Here is a 20352-nt window from a genome sequence, read left to right on the forward strand (position 1 = left end):
AAACACTACGTCACACCGCCTAGCTAGACTAAAAATCGCCTTCATCGATACGAGCCATTTATCGAGTGTTCATAGACTTTGGTGCACCGAGTGCGTTCTTTAAGCATTTCATTTAAAGAATTCACTCCATATGACGTCAAAAAAAAAACAACACTACGTCACACGGCCTAGCTAGAATAAAAATCGCCTTCATCATTACGAGCCATTTATCGAGTGTTCATAGACATTGGTGCACCGAGTGCGTTCTTTTAGCATTTCTTTTAAAGAATTCATTCCATATGACGTCAAAGGAAAAAAAAAACACTACGTCACACGGCCTAGCTAGACTAAAAATCACCTTCATCAATACGAGCCATTTATCGAGTGTTCATAGACATTGGTGCACCGAGTGCGTTCTTTTAGCATTTCATTTAAATAATTCATTCCATATGACGTCAAAGGAAAAAAAAAACACTACGTCACACGGCTTAGTTAGACTAAAATATGTTTTCATTAATACGAGCAATTTTTCGAGGGTTAATAGACATTGGTGCACCGAGTGCGTTCTTTTAACATTACATTTAAAGAGTCCATTCATATGACGTCAAAGAAACAAAATTCCATTACCTCACAATAGGCTAGTACCGGTACCATAAAAAAAATGTCTTTATTTACACGAGATATTTAACGAGGGTTCATAGACATTGGTGCACTGAGTTCTAATAGAATTTATTTAAAAAGGATCAAAGCCGCATTGTTTTTGCGTTTTGTCTGTCAGTCGGTCTGTCCGTCATCTTGATATAAACAAAAACAACAACTAAAAGTTATTAAAAATTGATTAACCTTTATTTTACGTTTCAAAACATCGTAATAATTTTTGGTATGAACACAATTGAAAAGTTTATATAATAGATTGTTCCGGATGTTTGTATAAATAGTAAAAGAAAAAGAGAATTTCAGATAAATGAAATACCGTTAATTAAATTTTTTGGATGGTCTCGTATAAAAATTAGATATACTACAGCCATGTGGAGAGATTTTCATACCTTACTTTTTTAAATTGAATGTATTATAAATTAGAAGAGCAAACAAACATTTGTTGGGGTTGATTAGTTTTGCACAAAAAAATCCGGAACAATCAATTTTTAGATACTTAAAACTATTGAGATGTTACGGGAGGAACATTAAATTGTAAATCAGATTTTCAATAGCTTTTAGAGTTCTAGTTACTTTAATCTAATCGTGACGGACAGACCGACCAACAGACAAAACGCACAAAAATAATCTTCTTTTATTCGGATGGGGGCACTAAACAAAAAATAAATAAAATCTGATTTTTTTAAAAAGTTTAAGGAATTGGTTTAGCACCTGATCATGTAGCGACGTTACGCTACTGCACGAAAATCGCTGCATAAAAAGTCCATTAAAAAAAATGTGAGTGATATTTACATACAAAATGCATTATTAGCCTTTATAAACAAACAGAAATGTTTTCTTTTAATTTTAGCAGCTAGTTGACCAGAAAAAACATCTTTAACTATTATTTATATTTGTTGTAAACATTTCCTGTACATTTTTAAAATATATTTGACTTGGTGATACTGAAAATACACAAAAGGTACCCATCTCTGTAAGCATATTGTAACATTGCCTCCATTACATTTACGTAATTGTTTTAGAATTGGTGTATTTTTATGAAAAAATCGCTTGCATAATTAATTTTATAAATTAAACGGTTTGCTTTTAGAAAACCAAAAGTAGCCGTTGCACCTAAACTTTTCAAGCCGCATTTAATGATGAAATAATATTTTTCTTATCTCTTCTAGTTTTTGAGATCTGAGTGTGACAGACGGACAGACGGACAGACGGACATTTTGCACAAACCTAATAGCGGCTTTTTCCCCTTACGGGGGCCGCTAAAAATTTATAAAAAAAAAGAAGTAACTACCAATAAAAATCAAGACTCCGTTTAATGATGATACATTCACTTAAAGTGTCATTCGTATCCCCTCGATATAAGTCCATATTCTCAGATCTATCTTTTTTATACCCACTTTTTTTTTATTTTATTGATACTTGACGATCGTTTCATAATTTGTGTCATAATATTGTAATCTGAATAACTTTCTAATGTATGATTCATAAAATATAAATGTATATCGACAATAGTACAAATATGCTCGTTACAACTCGTTAGAGACAAACAAAATTTAAATATAAAAATATTTCCTATTAAAAATAGCCCCCACAAAAATATCAATTTTCCGATGGTCCTAGGCAACCCCTCGCAAATAGTCATTCGACCCCAAATGGGTCGCGACTCACAGGTTAAGAACCCCCGATCTAGGCTCTAGATCAAGATTTAAATATAAATAGGCCTACAAGCAATTCTAATATATATAGCAGAAAATAAGACGTATGTATGTATATATGTCCCAAATAATAATCGAAATCATTTGACTCATCTTGATAAAACATGGCAGAAGTAGGCCCTATTTCATAGATCATTGCGAAGACCGTAGTATATGTTCCTTCCTCAAACTGGGGGTCCTAGAAATAGGACAAAATACGTAATTGTATCTCTTTAAAAAAAAAGAAACTTTTTAACAAATCGGGTAAACCCTTTTTTGACAGTAGTTTTATAATTGATATGAATATGTCGGCTGAACGGTAAACCCATTTTCACACTCTGCTTTTATTTTCGTGGCAAAATAAAACAAGGTTACAAAGACATTTTGTCGGGAAACACAAACTCAAAATCGGCCCCCGAAGTGGTACACCCAGGAAGGTAAAAAGGCAGGTTTCAATATTTACAGAAGAATATTAGAATGAAATTCTATCAAAGACAAATGACAGAGAAGAATGGAGAAAGTAGGTTGACAGATCCTGTGTGGTCCCCAACGGTCCAGCAGACAAAGGGATAGGTGAAAATGAATGTGAAGTTAGATGTGAACCTGGCCTAACTGATGTCTTATAATATGTATCTAATTGATCTAATTGTTTTGTAATGGGTCAATCTCTTATTCAGAGCCTCTGTATAAAATTTTTCATTAAAAAAAATTCATTTAGTTTAGTGTTCCGTGGTGGTGCTGTTGCTGTTCAGGTTCACGCGATAATATGAAAAACTACTAACTAATTGTTGTTTTAAAATATGTTCCACTTATATGCATACTAAATAGATTTTTTCTCTTTTAAAATAAAAGTAAACGTTTTTTGTAAATGTAGTAGTTATTATGACGGAACTACATAACTTAGCAATACAATTGTAAAAAAATATTTTTTGATTAAAAATCTAATACCATTAGTGACCATTAGCATAAATGTGTTTAAACTATGATGAATAGTTGCATGCCTTACTAAAAAGCCTCCCGTGTTTGTTACTATTAATAGTGAATAGTTGTAAAAGTGGTGTATTTTTATGAAAAAACTGCTTGCATTAGAATTAGAATTTTTGCTTTCAGAAAAGAAAAAAAGTAGCCGTCACATCAGAACTTTGAATGGTCTAAAATATTATGATGGATTTTCACTGCCTTTTCTAGTTTACAACGGACGGACGGACGGACAGACACTCCACACAAAACTAATAGCGTCTTTTCCCCTTTCGGGGGCCGATGAAAAGTGTTAAGGGAACATTCTACATGTTTAATGTAGATATAAATTCTATCCAGTAGATCAGAAATACCCAAACTAAGGCCTACAGGCCGAGGGTTATATCCGGTTAGTTTTATAAAAAACAAAATGGATTTAGATCGATTAGCTATTTTAATAACCCCATTCATACTATTTTTACAGGCACATTCGCTGTACTTATAACATTATTATTTTGTTAAATTGTTTCTTATACATTATATCAGTGACTAGTTATAAGCAAATTTAGACCCGCGTTCCGCGGGTAATATATGGCTAGTAACATATATATAGTGTTTAATATTGATTAATTTTACCAACCTCCTATCAATATCACGCTGACACAGGACACGTAGACGCTAATTCTCTAACTTCCAATTCTCGGCTATCCAGTTAAATCTTTGTACAACTTTTCATTGTCGATGACAGCACGTGAATCAATAATAAAAAAAATGTGTGAATAATTTTGTAGTAGTTCATTAAATTGGTTTTATATAGAAAAAAAATATAACTCTTGCAGTATTGAGACATATGAGACATCTGGCAGCAGATAGTTAAAGGTTTGTTGTTTTTTTTTTTTTTTGCTTCTTTAACATGTGACCGCAGCTGCGTATCAAGGATTGGCCTCTTCAGTCACGTGAGAAGTTGTAAAGGAAAACGATGGTCTCTCGAGATGTTCAGTGCCACAGACTCACAGATTGTCTCTCGAGATGTTCAGTGCCACAGACTCACAGATTGTCTCTCGAGATGTTCAGTGCCACAGACTCACAGATCGTCTCTTGAGATGTTCAGTGCCACAGACTCACAGATTGTCTCTCGAGATGTTCAGTGCCACAGACTCACAGATTGTCTCTCGAGATGTTCAGTGCCACAGACTCACAGATTGTCTCTCGAGATGTTCAGTGCCACAGACTCACAGATCGTCTCTTGAGATGTTCAGTGCCACAGACTCACAGATTGTCTCTCGAGATGTTCAGTGCCACAGACTCACAGATTGTCTCTTGAGATGTTAAGTGCCACAGACTCACAGATCGTCTCTCGAGATGTTAAGTGCCACAGATTCACAGATTGTCTCTCGAGATGTTAAGTGCCACAGACTCACAGATCGTCTCTCGAGATGTAAAGTGCCACAGATTCACAGACTGTTGTTTGTTTTATCATTTAAAATATATTTTATGATTGTAATTAAATGAATAACAAAGAGCATAATTAAAATAAAACCAACAAACAAAAAATGTGCGATTTTTTTTAGAAAACTCTAATATTCATTTTAATGAAATTAACACCGGCAATTATCCTCAATATATTATCTCATAACATTTTTTTTTAATTTATACAACTGAATTGAAATAATATTTATAAATGTAAATAAATTTAATGTACACATTTTCAATCAAGAACAGTTATTTATGTACACAAAAGGCACACATGAACATGCAAAACAGGTACACACTTACACACACATTCAGTAACAGAATACCAGAATTATTGACATAATGTTATGTTTGTTATTTTAATTGAAATCAAATCCATAATGCTCTGCCGTTTTAATAATCTTTAACTTGTGATATTAGCAGGGAGTACCAGCAGCCGCGGCACTGCCTTGCCAACATTGGTCATGTGTGTTAGTTGGGATTAGTTCAGTACACACGACAATATGGACCCATTTCAAAAGGACAGAGCAAAAAAAAATAATAACAAATAAATTCTATTATGATATTCCAAAAAAAAAAAATTATAGAAGAAAACAACTAATCTCAAACCTATTAAAATATTACAAGGTTTCATATCAAAATAGTAATACACTATTTGGAATATGTAATACAAATTTATAAAGAAAGCGTAAATTGAGTGATATAAAAATTCTTTTGAAACACAATTAGGTAGAATACTTATTTTGAAATGGAATTCTTTAAATTCAAGGCACAATAGTTTGTTTCTAAAACATATGAAACATTGTAATTGATGTTAGATCTTCACAAAAAACACATGGATTAAAGGAGGATAATCCTGTCCACAACCCACTTGTCATTATATCATTGTGTTAGCTCTCTTTGTGTTGGACCTCCACAGTGTGCGATTAGAAATAACAAAATAAATAGAATGTACAGAATAATTTACAATTGTCAAAAATACACAACCCACGTGATAAACAAAAAATGAATCAAAAAACAAAAAAACAACAAAAAAACAACAACCAAAAAAAAAACAACAATCAATGGAAAACAAAAGAAATCAAGGGAGAGCATTGACTACGCCATGTTACATAAGGGCAAAGTAGTATCTCTTTCTTGAAAGGCCAAAAGATCTGTGATGTACCATTATAGGCCAGCTTTCGATCCTAGACTAAGCTAAATAAAAATGGATTAAAGTTAACTTGGGTAGACAGGTTCCAAATGGTAACTTTGTTAGTGAATCAGTTTCAAAGTACCACTGCTTTCAGGTTACGTCGACATCCTTATACCACTGCCCGCTATATACATCAGCAATATCATTGCACACAAAAGGGTCCGATAACCTTGCAATAAATCGCCCATAAAAGTAAAGTGTCCCCCCTTCAGACTTTGTGAACAATAGGGCAGATGTTTCACTAGCCGAAGGTTAACGAGGGTGTCATGTGGCCAGCACAACAACCCACCGCCTTTACTTTTCCCCAACTAATGTCAGCTACCTATTAGAGTTGGATGGACTTACAGGCGAACTAAATATACCGAAATTCAAATTTCCAGTCTTCGCCGTGATTCGAACCCGAGTCCACACGGTTCGGAAGCCAATCACTTCACCACTCACCCAGCATGCCTCCTCAATATATATATAGAGCCCTAATTTTAACAGCAGGGAATTTGTTTTATACTTCAAGAGGTTAACATGATTAAAAAAAAAATCCCACATTGAGTCCGAGGACACACAAGGAAGAAAAGAAGGTTGCGTACAATGCGAGGGATGTAATGAAGGCCCAAGGCAGGTTTTTAACATTTGTTAGGAATAAATCAAATTATTTTTTGTTTGTATGAGCGCGTCTTACAGTTACAAGGCACTAGGAAAGTGAATAACATTTATAATTAGAAAAAAAAAAATGTACATAAATAGCAAGTTATCCCATAATACTTCATTATTGGATAGCCCTCAGTGCAAAAGTATGTGACATGTGACAGCTATGACACTCATTAACTAAGGACACAACAAATATCGAAAGACAAATTTTGAAATATGTTAAGAAATAACACAAAATGTCTCCAATATGTAGCTTTACAACGAATGAGAAGCTTCTAAACTTAGTATTCAGCTCACTGAATATTGGTGGAATATTTAAACCTTGAGCATTGTTTCAATCATGCAAGTTTGCACATTCTTAATATTCAGCGGAACAATTTGCTTATTTTTTTTTTTATAGATTAATTCATGTGGTGGCCTACTAGTTTATTATTACACAGAACATTAGGTATTGGGAAACACTGGTGTAAGGAACGGAAGTTCATTAGCTCTCTGAACTCACACTCACTATTATGAACAAGAGTTGTTGTTTTTTTTTGTACGCTGAAGAAGAAGAAAGAGAAATGATTATATTAAAAAATAGAAAAAAAAAATCTATTAAAATAGACCGCTGTTTCTAGTTTTCGTTGAATCGAAGGTCAAATAAGATAATTTAACTCTTTCACTCAGTAAATATCTTTTACGTTACGAAGTAATTATTATTTTTTGTCATTTTGTAGATCATTACCCTGATATGATCGATCTTCATTAACCTTTTGTTTAGTTTGTTATCAGAAAATGTTTGATGCAGAAAGAGGGAATACATGCTCGTTGTAGGTAACAAACAAATTGAAGTTTATAAAACCAAAAATCAGTTAAGTTTAATGTGTCAAACCCACGATGGTGTCGTCAATTAGGAGAGAAAGAGTTAAATAAAATGTCGTATTAAAATATTTGATTTCGTTAAGCTCATTGTAGAAAGCATGTTAGTGAGAAAACAAGAGCTCATACGTGAAGTTCATCGAACAGAGAACACACACACGTTTCAGTAAAAGTGCATGTATCAGCATGTATCAGCATGTATCAGCATGTATCAGTTTCATAGTATTCTCAGACCCTAACTAATCGATCAGAATGTGTTATTCGTAACATTTATTTTGTAACCATTGTTACTTCGTTGGTGAACCGGAAATCCTAGTTTTGAGTGACGACTTAACGAACTCATCTTTATGAAATAAAATAATTGAATCCTTCAACAAGAAAAGATTGAACACACACTTCATATCAAGCAATAATGCAATTTATAACTCAAATTTAATAATACATTCATACTAATAGGTATAGACTTTAAATGAAGCTTGAAACAGACTGATTTGTTTTACTAAATTTTACTCTTTTTTTTAAAACCGAAAGTTAAATATTCCCTTATCATTGATTTCTTACTGAGTTGAAACTGAAAGCTAATAGAATAACTTCCTGTTTACATTTCGGTGGCAAACTCGACGCGTAAACCACGTGACATTCCAGTCTCGAGTTATTGCTAAAACGTTGTTTTCAGTGAGTAGAAGTCAACGTTCTATGTAATGCTATGAAGGTGAACTGCAGTAAAAGCTACAATAAACAAATTGAGTAAAAAAATGTTGCCAATTCTACAATATCTACTTTCGAGTTAAATCCTGCACTTACTGGAATACTTTAAATGTGAGTGTAAAATCAACTTGGAAGAACAAGGTGAAATGAGATCCTTTCAAGAGCTGAGATCATGGAGAACAGCACACCCAATTATTACTGGACAATAATTATAATATTAGATGGGTACTTTGTTTTCTCTGGTTCGTAAAAGCTTCTTTGAAAACGTTATTTCAAACATTTTGTAACAGATTTGTTTTTAAAGATCACATTAATAATAATAATAATAACAAATTGTATTGGAAAGGTTAGAGTGTAAGCTAAACGAACATTAAATTTATCTATTTATTAAACGTATGAATATGTTTTAGTTTCGGTACATTTAGCTTGAATATTCATTTTCAATGTCAAGATACACTTCATCAACAAACAATAAGACAACCAAAACAGCACAATTTATACTTAACTGTGTATAATAACAAAAAGATTCCCAGAAAATAAATTATGTCTTTCAAAGAACTGAAAGAATCTGAATCTTCATGCGAATAATCCCAACACTGTGAGTGAAATGTTTGAAGTGAATAATTTAAATAAAATCCTACAGTGGCTGAATCTGGATTCAGTAGTCATGAAATACATTTCCCTTTTTAAGCAAAGTGTGTAAGAACTCGGGACACTCGTATCCGAAGAGAGTATAGTCTGCAGAATAAACTTTGTACAGATTGTTTAAATCTTGCGGGTTGAGCTGGCTGTAAGCATTGGTGATGTCTTTTTGGGAGAGAGGCTTGCTGTCCCAGACATACGGAGGCTTAAGCAAATTCTTAGCCTTGACTTTTTCTAGAACATGGTCAGTGTCCTTCTCCACGTCCTCATACGTTCCTACAAAGTCGTAGTCCACAAGGCATGGGTGGCACTGCTTGTAGTACTGCTGCCAGTGCTCGTTGAGGCTGACCACGCCCTCCCTCTCATTGTCCAGGATGTACTTGGTGAACTCCGCAAAGGTGACGCTGCTGCCGTCCTTGATGTCTTTCTCTTTGGGGTTTTTGCGGTATTTTCTGATGATCTGAGACCCGAAGGCCTTGTGAAAGTATTTGGAAGACTTGGCGTTGAGCTTGACTCTAAACGCGTTGTAGAGCCGCTCCAAGGGTTCCCTCACGAAGACTACTTTATAGTAGGAGGTCAGCATCTCTGCTCGCTTTTTGTCGTCATACTCAGAGAGTCTTTTGGCTTTGGTGGCGTATTTCCCGTACACGTCGCCACCAGAGATGGAACCCGTGGAGGTCGTGTTGACCACGCCGCTGAGAATGAGCAAGATTTTCCTCCAGTCGTTTAGCGCTACACCCGGAAGCTGGCAAAAGAGAAGCTTGTGCCTCTCGTCCACCAGTATCGATGTCAGCTTGGATTTGGAAACCTGGTCAAAGGGCGTCTTATGCGGGTGCTGCTGCTTGCACCACTGACGGAGGTTAGTCACCCGGGTATCTGCCGGATCTAAAGCTCGGGCCTCTTTTTCAAGGTGTTCCGGAGCTGATGGTGCGTGTTGATCTTTCAGAGCTGCCGACTGAACACCAGAGGCTTTTTCAGCAGGTCCTGGAGCAATCTGTTGAAGATGTTTAAAGGACAAGTCAGAAATTATATAAGTCGTTACTGATTGTAAAAGCTATTTCTAATCTGTTCAATTGTGTTCTTTATTAGCTTGAGTACAGCTTGAGACACCTATAATTTGATGTAAACGTGTCTCAAAACAAAAGTAAAAGTAGTATATCGACAAAAACCAACAGGCACGCGACTCAAAGGCAGACCACGAACTGACGATGCAGAATTCGGGCATGAGACGAAAGCTTCAGAAAGATCTGAATGGAAGAGTGTTCTGAAGAAGCCCTAGACATCCATGTGCTGTAGCGCCATTGGAATGGAGGGATGGATGCATCTTAAAACAAATTTTTGTTAAAAGTGATACCCAACTACAATGAACAAGCAAAAAGTAAAAAAAAACTGGGCCCAATTGATTTAACATATGAACTTCTTCTTTGTGCTTGTTGAACTTAGACGAACAAAACTTACCGGCATTATTACTGATGATAAGTTACTGTTGGTCAAAGCTGGAAAAAAAAAAAGAAAAGAATTAGACCTTGATACAACAATGATCAAAGCGTTACTTGTTATATAGGTCTACATTCGAACTTTAAAATATAAGAAGGTCCCATGCACCTAGTCTATTTTAATACGTAGCGCTTGGCTTTCGAGCCGAGGGGTCACTGGTTCAAATCTGGGTGAAGAATGGAAGTTTAAATTTCGGGATTTTTATGACGCCTTTAAGTCCACCCGACTTTACTAGGTACCGGACATAGATGGTCAAAGTAACGGTAGTTGGTCGATGAGCTGGCCACGCGAAACCCTCGTCAACCTTCAGCACTAGAAACAGTTGGCTTTTACACTATCTACCCTATATATCGCGAGGTCTGAAAGGTTTCTTATTTTTCTACTTACCTCAACTATTATGTAGACATTAATTACGTAATACTATCTCATCTATGTGAAAATATATGTATAACTAATATCTACAAAACCATCAAAATATTAATTGACAACAGTCTTAGTGTAGCATAGAGCAAAACCTGCCCGATGCTTCGATAAATTGTAATCCATTTCAGGCCAAACAGTTCTCTTCTATTCTTAATTTGGACTTCATTAGTCTTATTTTATCTGCAAAAATGGTTTTATATATATATATGGGAAATGAAAGATGGCCAGAAAACAAAAACTGGACCCAATAGAGAATGAATGGATCCACGATGAACATTTTCGTATTTTCTGCTAATTAGACAACCACGTTAATTTTTTTGTTCATCACACGCTACGCTAAAAGATGGTGGTAAATAGCTAGAGATCATCACAAGGAGCCCATAATGACGCTGTGTTGCTTAGCAACGAGACTTACGTAATCTCCTGTCTGTGTCCTTTAGGCCCCGAGATACGATCAGGTGAGAGTTGTCGTACCTGACATCTGGAGAGTTGGAGTCAAATACACGCCAGTGACCTGTGAATAACGACATACTGACTTGAAGATGTATATTTAAATAGTGTGTTTTTCTTCTCTTACACTCTCAAGTAACACACCTGAAAGAGAGAGAGAGAGAGATAGAGAGAGGGAGAGAGAGACAGAGATACAGAGAGAGACGGAGAAGCAGAAAGAGAGACAGAGAGAGGGAGAGACAGGGAGAGAAAGATAGAGAGAGACTGAGAAAGAGACAGAGAGAGAGACAGAGAGAGAAAAAGTGAGAGAGAAAGACAGAGAGAGAGACAATGAGAGAGAAGGACAGAGAGAGAGAGAAAAAAAGAAAGCAGAAAGGGGGAGTAAAAAGGATTCAAATATCCTCCCTATTCCTTGTTCTATTCTTCCATTGAATGCCAGGTGCCCATTCCATTAATTACACCTCTAGGCCTACAAACACAAATATTTGTCTTGCTTCGATACTTTATAACCCTGGATGGCGGATGGTTTAGTCATTGGATGCAACGAGATCATGATGGGTTGGAATAAAATGAATCTATTAATGAAAAAGTTCTAGTCTACAAACTTCGTGACTTGAAGGTCACATGAATAGACCAGGATGGAAAATGCAGTTTGTAATTAGCCCGATCTTAATATCTGTTGTATCTAATAGCATGACGTTCTCAATTAGCGTGGTGTGTTTATTTGTCAGATTCGAAGTTGTCACTTGGTATGACGTATCCTACATACATAAACATTTTAAATATAACTTGTACACTCATACATTGGTTCTTGAACATAATTCTTTCAAGAACCTTTTATGAATGGATATAGGAACGATATAGGCGGGGTGGCTGGATGGTAGAGATCTTGGCTTCCGAACCAGGTAGTCCCGAGTTCGAATCCTGATGAAGACTGGGATTTTAATTTCAGCTCTAATGGGTACCTGACATTAGTCCGGAAAAGTAAAGTTAGTCGTTGTGCTGGCCACATGACACTCTCGTTAACCATGGGCCACAGATAGATAGCAAGGTCTGAAAGGGGAACTTTAACTTTTTTTCTCTTGAGTATGAATCTAGTGGGTATTGTATTTAAACTCACAATAACTAAAGAGCACACGTTTCATTTGGATAAAAAGCTAAGTATAGAATCCTTATCGGCTATTGCGTTTTCAAATGAGCCAATACAAATTGTCTGTTTGGCTGGTCTACACATTGCTCTATCTACCGCTCTCAGGCTACTGCAGAGGAGAGGGCAGGAATGTATGGGTTGGTGAACTAAGTCACATGACCGGAAAGAAAAAAAGTTGGCGTAAAAGTCTTTTTTAAACAAACCAATGGATCTCATTTAAGTCAGTGTTATTTCACATCAACGTGACGATGACTTTTCCAGTTCGTAAGATGATGAGTAATTATATTTTATGTTAATTTATGTATTTTATGTTATTTTACATTGTTGTAGAGCTCTATGAAATGATGGAGTTAGTATATCTATCCTGACAAAATAGAGAAACGGCAATTCACACAGGGTCTGGCTACAATAGTGTGTTTCATTCCGGGATCATACAGGCCTCGCTAATCACATGCGGAGACTCATTTATCCAAAGCCATGACCTTTGTCCGCCCTCCCCTGTCTTCATAGAACTGCAATGGGCGAAGCTGAATTTTAATTAGAACTGAGAGCGTTTTTCTTTCCGTAATTGTCCTAAAGTTGAGTCTAGGCCTATGGAATCTTTGTCTCCATTAGCCTGTCCAAGCAGATATAAATTATTTTATCCCTATTACCGATGGCTCATCCCAAGAAGTATGGATTATAATCGAGGCCAAAGGCTGAGCACAACTGGGAAATCCCCCCACATTCCCTTTCTGTATTAACTGAATGACATGTGTCCGCCATAAAAAAAACGGCCCCTTGAGAAAAGGTGTGTAAAAACTGACATATATATTGGGGCGCTCTTCCCTCCGCGCTAGTGCAATGAAATCGGTCCTTAGGCACCTCAACGGAGGATCTTTTATTTCTTCCTTATTGGCCTAACCGTCTCCTCTAGAGACCGTTTCCACCCGAGTGCTACGGTGAGGCTGAGAAGCATTGCCCGGAGGCTGAGAGCATAAGTGAAAGAAGATCTAGTTCCTGGTCCAAGCTGATAACTAGCCATCCAGTACGACACGACAAAACAAAACTGTGTCACCGCAATCCAATCTGTGTGCTCATTTTGTCACAAGGCCTGTCTGCTTGAAGTGTCATTGAACTAGAGCAGTTGTAATGTAATCTGATTCTCATACAAAGAGGGAGAGTGGAGTCAAATGGGGGATATTTCGGTTAAAAACGATTTTGAAAGAGACAATGTTGACCGAGAGAATCTGCTGTGACATGGAACCAACGTGCTAAAATACTTGACTCTAGTGGTTTTGGAAAAGTGGCCTTGATAGAAGTTAATCCTTGAAAATAGGTTGTTGTTTTTTAAAGACTTTTTCATTTATTTATATTGACTATGCCAAAAAGAAAACGCCAATGAATAGTTTTAAGAAATATTTGCATATGTACATGATAGAATAGACTATAATGGCTCGTACGTCTTGTCTTCTTTTACTAAGCTTTTACAAAAATGTATAATTAGTTACTATGGCAACAAGAAAAAAAAAACAAGCTGTATTATTATACCGATTTTTCTCTGAAAATCGGAGAACTATTGCATTGTGTGTTTATGTTTTTTTTTGTTTTTTTTTCCTTTGTGGCGTTTTGTCTTTGGGGCGTTTGGTTTGTTTAGGGTTGTTTTTGTCTTTGGGGCTTTTTTGGGGTGGGGGCGTTCTGGTCTTTGTTCTAGCGCAGTGATGCCCAAAATACGCCCGCGAGTCAGATACGTCAGCGACGTGGTTCCATCCGGCCCGCCGAAATGTCGACACCTCTTTCCAAATACAAACAAACAACAGTTTGACTTGGCCCTCAATTTTTCTTTACTTAATTGGTACCATTACCTTTAACATTAATTTGTTTATCAAATGAGAATCTACCAGAAAAAAGAGCATGGATCTGAACTCTTTTTTGTGGAGCATGATAATAAGCCAAAATATTTTATTTGTAAAAAAGTGTAGCTGTTTCGAAAAAGAACAACCTATAAACGTCATTATAAAACAAATATGACGGCATTCTTGGTTTACGAATGAAAAGATTGTTAAACTACGCCTGGAGATTGCTGAATAGATGGAAATATTTAGCAAAATGAGTCGGTAGTAAAGCGAGCCACAATGCTGCTCTTATTTTAAGTAGGGAAATTAAGACGGTTTCAGACGCGTGAAAAACAAAACCACTTCAGATATCCAATTCCTTAATGTAAGTACTAGATCCACGGGTTTCTAATCAAATAGTTTCAAATTCAGGTAAATTTTTTTTTATGTACATTTTTGCTCATGTGGCCCGCGACACACGTGTCAGAAATTAAAATGGCCCGCAGGTCGAATTAGGTTGGGCATCTCTGGTCTAGAGCATATCGGTCTTTGGAAAATATTGGTCTTTGAGGCTTTTTTGGTCTTTTGGGGAATTTTGGGTGTAGGGGCGTTTTGGGTTTTCAGTTTCAGTAAACTTGTGGCTGTGGTGACCCCCCCCTCCCCCCAAAAAAATGTCGTGCAGTCGATGAAGAAACGAAATATTCCGGAATTGGACGATTTAGCTCGTCAAAGTGAAATAAAGAGAAGTGTTCCTAAACGAAGCCAGTGGGTAATTTCAATTGAACGGTCATAATCCTCTAATGTCAACCTTGTCGGTTTTAATTGTAAATACATTTAGGCCTAAAGGATATCACCAACCTTCATAAAACACAAACTACAGCTACTTCCATGTTGATAAATACCCTCGTCTTTTTTTCTGAATTATTCATTAGGTATTTGCTTTTATAGGATTTTTATATAAAATTAAAAGTATATAAAAACTGTGTTTCCCAAACGTTTGACTTATGTGTACCCCTTTAATAATGTTTGTAATGCTAAGCACCAGTCGCCCCCAAACACAGTTTAATTTATTAACAGAACATAATAACTGGGTATTAAAAAAAATCTGCATAGTTAATGAGTGGCAACGTGTACCCCATCCAAAGTCTTCCCGTACACCCTAGGGGTAGGCGTACCCCACTCTAGGAAACACTGAATTAGGCTAGGTTACAATATCCTATCTTTTTTAGCTTCTAAGCATAAAACGTTCAATTTTATCATGGAATTTAATATGTGTACTTTCGTTCTATAGACAGAAGTTCTCAGTATGTACCATTTAGTGTGTGTGTGTACATTGATAACAAATGTAAGATATTTTAACCTTTGGGACACATTTTCACATTAAAAAATTGGCTACTAGTTTATATTTCTGGGTTACCTGACCCTCAAGGTTTTCTAGTTACTAGTAAGACTTTGACCTGATTTTGTATTGTTCTATTTATCCTGTTATCTTACAGAATAATACTAGCAGGCCTAAGCCTACAGTGAGACACTACACTAGAGATGATTACTTCTGACTATGAAATATCTCGACTTCTGACACCAAATGTTAATGTGTCACCACCTATCAGCTAATGCTTGCGAGTAGCCTCCTACATATTGGTAGAGATATCATTGTAGGGATAAATATGTTTATAGAAGTCCTAGTGTTTGAAGAGGGCATGACATTTAACACCGCACTGAATCTTTAAAAAAAAAAATGAAACCAAAAAAGGATAAAAAAAAAGTTCTTGATTGATTAGAAAACACAAGATTATCGCTCACAAAGAAGGCGGAGACGATGAATGTATTTGAAATACTTTTTGCAAGGTTCTTGTATTTGTAGATGTGTCAAAGTTATTCTCTTATTGTAAGAGTTTTTTTTATGTTATTATGTTTCTAAACTGGTTTTATTAGTAAGTCGTAACGCGTGATTCCATGTACAATTCAGAGACGGTGTTTGAGAGTTGTGTGCGTTTGCGTGTTTGCGAGTGTGTGTGTAAGTATTATTTGAGTGTGTGTGAGCGTGTGTGTGGGTCGTAAGTGTGTGTGTGGGTCGTAAGTGTGTTTGAGAGTGTGTATGTGTGTGTAAGTGTGTGTTGTGTGAGTGTTTGTGAGTGTTGGAGTATGTGTCTATGAGCAAACCTGTTAGGCAATATTGATAATAGTTAGATCTAAGTGTTAAAAGGCGTCAGTAGTTTAAAAAACAACAACACATGTGCGCACGATTCCAATGACAGGAAGTTGAACCTAAGACTTCACTGGATCGTGACTTCATGAAGAGACAAGAAGCGAGGCTAAGAGGACGAGGGAAACGTCCAATTGTGTTTCCATAGAAACATTGAATGTCAATGACAGATTACACTTTGAAGCACCTCTCTCTTCTCATTATTTTTAAAACAAGCAAAATAAAAAAAGTTGTGTGGTTTTTTTTTAAAACTTATATTAAGTGTATCACTTAACTGGACCAGTTGGAAAGTTGAAGAAAAAAGGGGGTAGCTGATTGATCGCTTTTTAAATGTATTTTTTTTTTAAAGGAAAGGGAACGCTCTGAATTTTAACTTCTGGCCTTAAAGTCTTCTCAGGCTTCTCAAGACAACTCGATAACCACTCTGCTAGCGAAGAGTCTATGAATATGCAAGACTGTTGTTTCTATTTCATGTTTGTGTTCACTAAGCCTACTACAAAGGGGACTAGTTCAGCTTATACCACCACTTCAGTCAAGTACTATTTCTTTCCCTTGTGTGAGATATCAAATGAAGTAATTTATTAACAATAGTTGATTGACTAATTGTTTCAATTTTTTAAATTGATTCTTATGTTTTCAGGTACAAGAAATAGTTGTGCAACATTTCAGTTTGATCTGAGATTGAGTGTCAGGGAAATAAAGTGTACAAACTTTAGGCCAGACAGACAGACAGACAGTGAGATGATATAAGCTTAGTAAAAATGTGCAATATCGAGGCTGTACATCTTTATTCATCACAACCTATAGCGAGGTATAAAGAAAGCTGCCTTCCTAGCAGTATACACATAGTTTACGTGCACCATGAAGAGTGAAGGGCTTTACTTCTCTTACATCTTACAGTTTAAATAAATGTGTTTTAAGAAGTAGGCCAATTCCTAGAAATTCAAAGATTTATTCCTAGACACGGATAGGCTAATGCGTGGGCTAAGGTAATTTCGTGGAAAGACTAAGGTCTCGTCAAGGACAGACATGGGTCACGCGCTAGACACATTGGTCACATAAATATAGGTCGATACCTAACATTAGACAAAGGTAAATAGGTGGACAGACAGATTTATGCTTAGACAGACGGTCAATTGGTCACATAAATATAGGTCGATACCTAACATTAGACAAAGATAAATAGGTGGACAGACAGATTTATGCTTAGACAGACGGTCAATTGGTCGACATAAAAAGTGACTTTGTTGTTTGTCACATAAACACTGCGGTAAGAGTTTCCTCAAGGGGGGTAGACAAAGAATTGTCATTTCGTGGGGGGGGGGGGGATTGGTTTCAAAGCTGATGTATACAGAAGCTTGTTCAGAAAATTATTTTAGGACGGAAAATTGCTTTGTTTTTATATGAGAGTTGTAAACATCACTGCATTTCAACTTTTGACATACATAATAGATTTGTAAACATCACTGCATTTCAACTTTTGACATACATAATAGATTTGTAAACATCACTGCATTTCAACTTTTGACATACACAATACATTTGTAAACATCACTGCATTTCAACTTTTGACATACATAATACATTTGTAAACATCACTGTATTTCAACTTTTGACATACATAATACATTTGTAAACCTCACTGTATTTCAACTTTTGACATACATAATACATTTGTAAACATCACTGTATTTCAACTTTTGACATACATAATACATTTGTAAATATCACTGCATTTCAACTTTTGACACGCATAATACATTTGTAAACATCAATGCATTTCAACTTTTGACATACATAATACATTTGTAAACATCACTGTATTTCAACTTTTGACATACGTAATACATTTGTAAACATCAATGCATTTCAACTTTTGACATACGTAATACATTTGTAAACATCACTGCATTTCAACTTTTGACATATGTAATACATTTGTAAACATCACTGCATTTCAACATTTGACATTCGTAATACATTTGTAAACATCACTGCATTTCAACTTTTGACATACGTAATACATTTGTAAACATCACTGCATTTCAACTTTTGACATACATAATACATTTGTAAACATCACTGCATTTCAACTTTTGACATACATAATACATTTGTAAACATCACTGAATTTCAACTTTTGACATACATAATACATTTGTAAACATCACTGCATTTCAACTTTTGACATACATAATACATTTGTAAACATCACTGCATTTCAACTTTTGACATACGTAATACATTTTACTAAAAAAAACATTGGAAGGACAGGCGAAGTGTGTAGGACGAAATGAAACTTATTACCCAATTAAAAGTAGCAAAAGTCATTAATTTGGTGGATGGGTGCCACCTATAGAACTTTTTTTAAAGGTACCCTGGCCGCTAATTGTGAGATTGACTTGTTAGCTTCACTATTACGGTATGATGACGTACTGTCGAAACTAACCAAATGTCTATTGTTGTAGATTTAGGTTTATCCTATTTTTATTTTATAAAGACATTAGTATATTTGGACAGAACCAAAGCTTGATTTTTTGAGAAAATAGCACTGTGGTGGTTGGGTAGCTACTATTTGATCTGGGTTTTTATCAACTTGTATACACTTTCTTACTCCTAGCAACAACAACAAGTTTTCTGTGTGTTACGTACTACTATACAAATGTGATATACTACATTGTTTGTCAAAGTTGATGACTTATGGTAAAAGTAGTTTGGTTTCCTCCCTTTGGTCCTGTCTCGCTGCCTGTCTCTTGGTCCTTTTCTTCTCTACGTCTTCCAGTTGTGTCTTACTGTTACTCACCACCCTCTGTCTCTCTCTCTTTCTTCACTCCTCTCAGTTTTATTGCTCTCTTCTCCCATGCCTCTTCTCTCCCTCTTCCTTTATTATTCATTCACTTCCTCTCCCTTCTCTCATTTCGACCTCTTTCCCCACTCTCTCTCTCTCTTTCTCTCTATTCCCTAATCTCTCTCTCTCTGTACACAATCATTCGTTCAATATCTTCGTAACATGATAAGTACTTCAAGATTGAAAGTGTTGTTACATAAGACATACTCTATAGAGGGTTGAATGACCGAGAGGATCTGATACACCATACTCCTTCCAGCCTTGCCATCAATCGGAGTTCATCTCAGATACTCCATACTGACTTGAAGTTAGCCAACACTGTACACGAACATTTTTTTATGTAATGCTAAGAAACTTCAAGAAACGCACAACCGATTCCATTGAAATTATGCTAATTTTAAGAAGAAAAAAAGCAAAGAACTACTTCAGATAATCTTTCCAAACGTATTGTGTTACCTTCTTCTCACATAAACATAGATAGAGTTTTGCGTGGGCTGGGCCCTAAGTTTATATAGCCATAATCTCGAAGATCAAAAGCAGTGGTTCTCAAACTTTAAGCTTTGACGTCATTTGTAAATTCGACAAAAACGAGAGCCTAATTTCCAACGTCGGCAAGACAATTTTACCAAGAGAAACCCTTTTGAATTGATTCGCCAGCTTTTCTGCAACAAAGTTTCATGTCAGCCCACGGTTTCAGTCGTATACACTTTGAGAACTGCTGGACAGACACGTGACAGTGGGATGGTCGTCAAATATTTTGGGCAGGCAGAAAATGGAAAGAGGCAGGATACAAAGGAGTAAAGGAAATGGTTGTAAATAGTGAACAATAAACAATTGTGTAAAGGGGAGATGTAGGATGTAAAGGCAGAGTTCAATAATGTAAAGAGAAGTTACTATGATGCAAATGAATGGATGGTATAAAAAGATAGGAAATAGTTATGTAAATGACGAGTTTAATGATACAAAGGTAGAAGACAATATTAGAACAGGATTATACAAAGACGTCAAGAAAGGTTACAGTAATGTAATGAGGGTATTAAGATGTAAGCGAAAGGTATAACCATTAGAGTAAGGGTTAGGATTATTTTAAGGGTTAGGGACACGGATGCAAAGAGAGCTTGCCATGTTGTAAAGTTACAATATCTTAACGTCT

At 35.9% G+C, this 20352-nt stretch overlaps 1 protein-coding gene across 6 annotated transcripts in view; it reads right to left on the minus strand.

Moving 5' to 3' along the window:
* Window positions 1–6483: 6483 nt before the first annotated feature.
* The window catches only part of LOC106065209 (carbohydrate sulfotransferase 11-like), an 84682-nt gene continuing 70813 nt past the window's right edge, over window positions 6484–20352 (minus strand). For all 6 annotated transcript variants that reach the window (XM_056003475.1, XM_056003480.1, XM_056003476.1 and 3 more), the window contains 3 exons: window positions 11147–11245; window positions 10270–10307; window positions 6484–9805 (listed from right to left, as the gene is read on the minus strand). In XM_056003475.1, coding sequence (XP_055859450.1) covers window positions 8828–9805; window positions 10270–10307; window positions 11147–11245 — 1115 coding nt within the window. In that variant the 3' untranslated portion in view covers window positions 6484–8827. The remainder of the gene's footprint in view (window positions 9806–10269; window positions 10308–11146; window positions 11246–20352) is intronic.

This window comes from Biomphalaria glabrata, chromosome 11 (assembly GCF_947242115.1).
Source record: "Biomphalaria glabrata chromosome 11, xgBioGlab47.1, whole genome shotgun sequence".
Classification (NCBI taxonomy): Eukaryota; Metazoa; Mollusca; class Gastropoda; family Planorbidae; genus Biomphalaria; species Biomphalaria glabrata.